Source organism: Salvia miltiorrhiza, chromosome 3, assembly GCF_028751815.1.
Source record: "Salvia miltiorrhiza cultivar Shanhuang (shh) chromosome 3, IMPLAD_Smil_shh, whole genome shotgun sequence".
Classification (NCBI taxonomy): domain Eukaryota; kingdom Viridiplantae; phylum Streptophyta; class Magnoliopsida; order Lamiales; family Lamiaceae; genus Salvia; species Salvia miltiorrhiza.
This window is the reverse complement of record NC_080389.1, coordinates 53032290-53036977: the sequence shown is the minus strand read 5'-3', so window position 1 is coordinate 53036977 and position 4688 is coordinate 53032290. Positions and strand designations below refer to the sequence as shown.

Here is a 4688-nt window from a genome sequence, read left to right as displayed (position 1 = left end):
TATAGTCGTAGCAGCGACAACTTCATCGAGAATTTGATTTGGAGTGAAGCTTTGTGATGAAGCTTTATGATAAATTTTCATTCGAAATTCAGAAGATTTGATTTTCATTAGAGTTTAAAGTTTAGATTTGATTTGATCTTGTCTCTGCATTTATTTTCAACAATTTACGGATGAATTTTCGTTTGAGTTTGTTGATGTGGTTGAGGTTGCAGATTGGGGAGGTTTCTTTTACTCAATAATTTAACTTTCTTAAAGATCCATGCCCAAAAGAAACAAGCTATTAATATTGAGACGGAGGGAATAATTAATTAAAAGAAAAGGTCTCCCCATCCATTGTGCCACTGTCGGCCGACAACCACAGCCACGTTTCTACCACCACCACGTTTCTCAAATCATCCACCACCACCACCGACTGCCACAATTCACAATCCGATCCACCACCACCGCCACCAATATTCTACGAATCCACCACCACTGTTGCCACCAATTATGATTTCATTAGGGGTATAAATATTTAGTTTTTCAACAAATGAGTATTATTTATATATTTTAATTTGTGTGAATATTTTTTTATTTTTTATTGTTGAGAATATGTAAAACCTACCATTAACACATTGATAAAGGATCATAATTTACATGTGCAATTCAACTCCTACATCTCTTAACAAAATTGACATTAATATTCTCCTTTACAACGTTAAATTATACATTAATTGAAAACACAAAATCCATTTCATTTACATTAATCTTGAAAATAACAAGTTATCTTCATACCCTTGAAAGCCTTTTTACAGTATGTATCGTGGGCAAACCTATGCATGAAACCCATCAATATATACTCAAGAATCATCACTGAAAACGATCAAAAACCACACACATTAAACCTGATTGACAAAAATATAAAGAAAATAGAACAAGAAGTATACATATATATAAATCTTCAAACCATATATGCCATTAAGTTCCATGCCATGAAATCATGCAATCTCCATCACCATTTCCCGTTTCGTTCCTCCAGCGCCTTGGACGCTTGCTCCTCCTCTTTGAGGAACGGCACCTCGGAGCGGTGCTCCTCTGAGCTATCCGAATTCTCTTGATCATCGCTTTTGTATGTGTAGCGCGTCGCCCAAAACAGGTAGTTGAAGAAGTTGAGGGCGCTCAAGATCGCCAGAAACCAGTAGAAGAGATTCAAATTGTTCCTGTCCAAGTCCTGGCCTTGCAACCATCCCTGGCGGCTGGGCGCGACGCGGCGTGTGACCGAGTTGATGGTGTCCACGAACACGCTGCTCAAGAAATACCCAAACGACTGCGAGATCCATGTGAAGGAGGTGGAGAGCGACCTCATCCCGGCGGGCGCCTCCTTGTAGAAGAACTCCAGCGAGCCGACCAGCGTGAACATGTCGGCGATGCCGAAGATGCCGTACTGGAAGGCCAGCCAGAAGAGGCTGATGGGCTGCATCGGATTCTTGAGGGACTGATTCTTCCGCTTGACCTCCACGAGCGCCGCCACGCCCATGGAGACGGCGGAGAGCACGAGGCCCACGCCGACCCGCTGCAGCTGCGTGATGCCGGAGGGGTGGTTGGTGAGGCCGCGGGCGAAGGGGACGAAGAGGCGGTCGTAGACGGGGATGAGGATGATCATGAAGAGGAGCGGGATGACCGGGATGGACGCCGCGGGGACTTGGAACGAACCCAGATGCGCATCCATGCGGTATCCTTGCTGCACCGAGAAGGTTTGCAGCTGCGCCATGCATGTGTTCAAGATTATGGTGCTGCCTATGATTGGCACCATTCTTGCTATGATTTTCACTTCCTCCACTTGCGTCACCGTGCACACTTTCCACGCTGACGGCTCTGTGTTTGCGCCCACGATTGCTGCTTTGTCTAACCACCTGCGCATGCATCATCCACCTTTTTATTTACCATACATATGCATATATACAAATTTCATTTGCAAATGTTACCTGAATTCTTGGGTATGTGCAATTTTGGGTGCACTTGTTTCAGAATCCTTTTCGTTGATTTCGTATAACTCGTTAGGACTATCGGGAAGAGATAATCGGCTATTTTTGACGGCGACAACTACAACCTGTGTGAGTCTGGTAAGAGGGCTATCCCTGGGGAGGTGAAGGCGGTAAAAAGGTTTCCCGATGAGAAGAAAGACGTAGCCGAGGAATGCAGCGACGGCGGTGATGAGGAAACCCTTCCACCAGTTTTGGTTGTTCTTATTGGTGGAGACATAGACGACGAAAGTAACGCCAACAGAGGAGCCGGCGACGGAGCTGAGCAAGAGCCAGTTGAAGTAGCTGGCGAGTGACTTGGCTTCCTTGGGATTCTTGGAGTCAAATTGGTCGGCGCCGAGGGCGGGAAGGGCGCCTTTGACCCCGCCGACGCCCAGCGCGAGCAAGCACAAGGTCGCGTAGAAATAGACGGCGACGCCACCTTGGACGCAGCTCGACTTGCCACAAGGCTTGGGCAGCAAACTGTCACTGTGGGCTTGAATTGTCATCATCGATAGAGCCTAAACACGGAACAATTATTGCATGCACCTTTAATTATCAAAGCTAAGCCATGTAGTAGTTGTCGCGTCATGTCAAAGGAAAAAAACATTCCACGACTCGATTTATTACGTGATAGCTAGCTCACATATAATATTATGTCCTTGCCTAAGTTTTCAAAATCTCATTTCATGTCTAGTTTTAATTTCACTCTCTGCATCCTCCCTCCCCCCCAAAAAAAAAATAAAAAAATTCAAAGTTGCATAGCCAAATTTTATGTTTGATCTGTGAATGATGTGATAATTAATATGGGAGTTTGCGTACGGATGTGTTGATGTTCATAGGGAAAAGGGAAGGAGGGTAGAATGCAATAATGTTCCTTTTTCCCCTCTGCTTTTCCACCCACATGCACATGCTACCCACTAGACTAGAAAAAGAGCGTAGATAGAGGCACACGAAATCCTCAATTATACTAGTTATTTTTATATTCAATCACCGCCAGCACACACTACTACATACTTTGTGAATATGAAACCAGACATGATTATAAAATAATATTAATAGAAAAAAGGGGTGTACGTCGCTCCCCTGCCCGAGGCGAGATAAAATGTTATTAAAAGGAAAATCTAAATGTTAGTCCCCTTGTTGTGATTGGGTAACATGTATAGTTTGTGAAAGTAATAATGTTGTCCTAACATAACATGTTTTAGTTGAGTGATAGAAAGAAAGAGATAAGATTTTATATTGGGTGGAGGAACATACGAGGACTTCAAGCGTGCCGAAAATGACGCAGGTGAGGAACCTGTTGAGGTAAGTGTCGGAGATGAAGCCGCCGACGATGGAGAGCAGGTAAGTCGATCCCATGAGGTTTGTCAGAGTGTTTGCTGACGTGGACAGATCGAAATACATCTTGTAAGAGAAGTAGAGCACCAAGCTCACCATGTTCGCCACCACTCCCATATTCTCCAATGCCGCCAGAGCTACCAACCAAACACCCATTAATTAAACGACATTGAGAGAGAGAGATAGAGAGGAGAGAGAATTTGAATTACCATATATGAAAGAGGTGGCTTTGAATCCACCTTTGCCTTGGGCGCTCCGGCCGGCCTCCGCGTCATCCCCCTGTTTCGATCAACAAAAAATAGGAGAGAGTGAGAGTGAGAGTGTGAAACAAATTAAATAAAATGCAGATAGCTGAGTACCATGGGTGGGAGTTTGTTTGAGACGAAGAAATTGGGCGAGTTGGGGAAAGAAACAAGTTTAGTGTGATTTCTTGTTTTAGTAGTTGGGGGAGAAGTGCGAATTGCTGAGTGTGAGAAAGGAGGGATTACTTAAAACCATAGATATAGGCAATAAGGAAAGTTGTATATAAACGTCCAGTGACATCTGATTGATCGCCTTCTTTGGTGTCTCTCTCTCTTCCTCTTTCTCTCTCAAGAATTCATGATTAGGACACATTGGGATGGCAGCTAAGTTTCTTCTCTTGCTTCACTTTCACAAAGGAATTAGTGGAATGTGGGGGGTGGGTGGGGGTGGGGTAGGGGGTAGGGGTATGGGCACACTTCACAAAGCTAGGGCTAAATTATTTTAGAAAATGCCTTTGGATCCTAGATTTGAAATTTGTAGATCCTCTTAAGACAGGTCACTAATCACCATACAAATCCATTCATATGGTAACATGGGGAAAATATTGGGTAGAAAGATGAGTTTTGCCAACTCAAAATTTTGGGCCTGTCATCTATCTTCTTAACCTTATTAGACTAATTAGCTGCATACGTGCATACTATAACATCAAATCACATCAAACAGACACTGTAAAGGTGAAATTGGTAATTATTTCAGCTTTTTTCACTTTTTATGATCAATAAATATACTACTCCTACATCCACACTAACATTGCCATACTCTCGACGACTTCAATTTAAAAAAAAAAAAAAAAAATTATTACGTTCGTTCATAAAAAATATTTTTTTAATTACTATCAAAATATTCATAAAAATTAGTTTAATTTTATTTTTTGAAACTTCGCATCACATAGTGATTTTTTCTTTACTCACAATATACTTAATTATCATTATTTACTCTACTTTTCAAGTGGTACCATTTCTCATCTCACAATAACTAATATTCATTTTTATTAAAACGTGAGTCGTCTCTTTCTAGAACTATTTTTTTGTGAATAGAGGGAAT

At 42.3% G+C, this 4688-nt stretch overlaps 1 protein-coding gene across 1 annotated transcript; it reads right to left on the bottom strand.

The window, feature by feature from the left end:
- Positions 1 to 713: 713 nt before the first annotated feature.
- LOC131014349 (protein NRT1/ PTR FAMILY 4.5-like) lies at positions 714 to 4231 on the bottom strand. The gene is made up of 5 exons (XM_057942291.1): positions 3701 to 4231; positions 3551 to 3620; positions 3261 to 3478; positions 1965 to 2521; positions 714 to 1892 (listed from the first exon to the last, which is right to left on the bottom strand). The coding sequence occupies exons 1-5, from the start codon at positions 3701 to 3703 to the stop codon at positions 992 to 994; spliced, it is 1749 nt and encodes a 582-aa protein (XP_057798274.1). The 5' UTR covers positions 3704 to 4231; the 3' UTR covers positions 714 to 991.
- Positions 4232 to 4688: the final 457 nt, after the last annotated feature.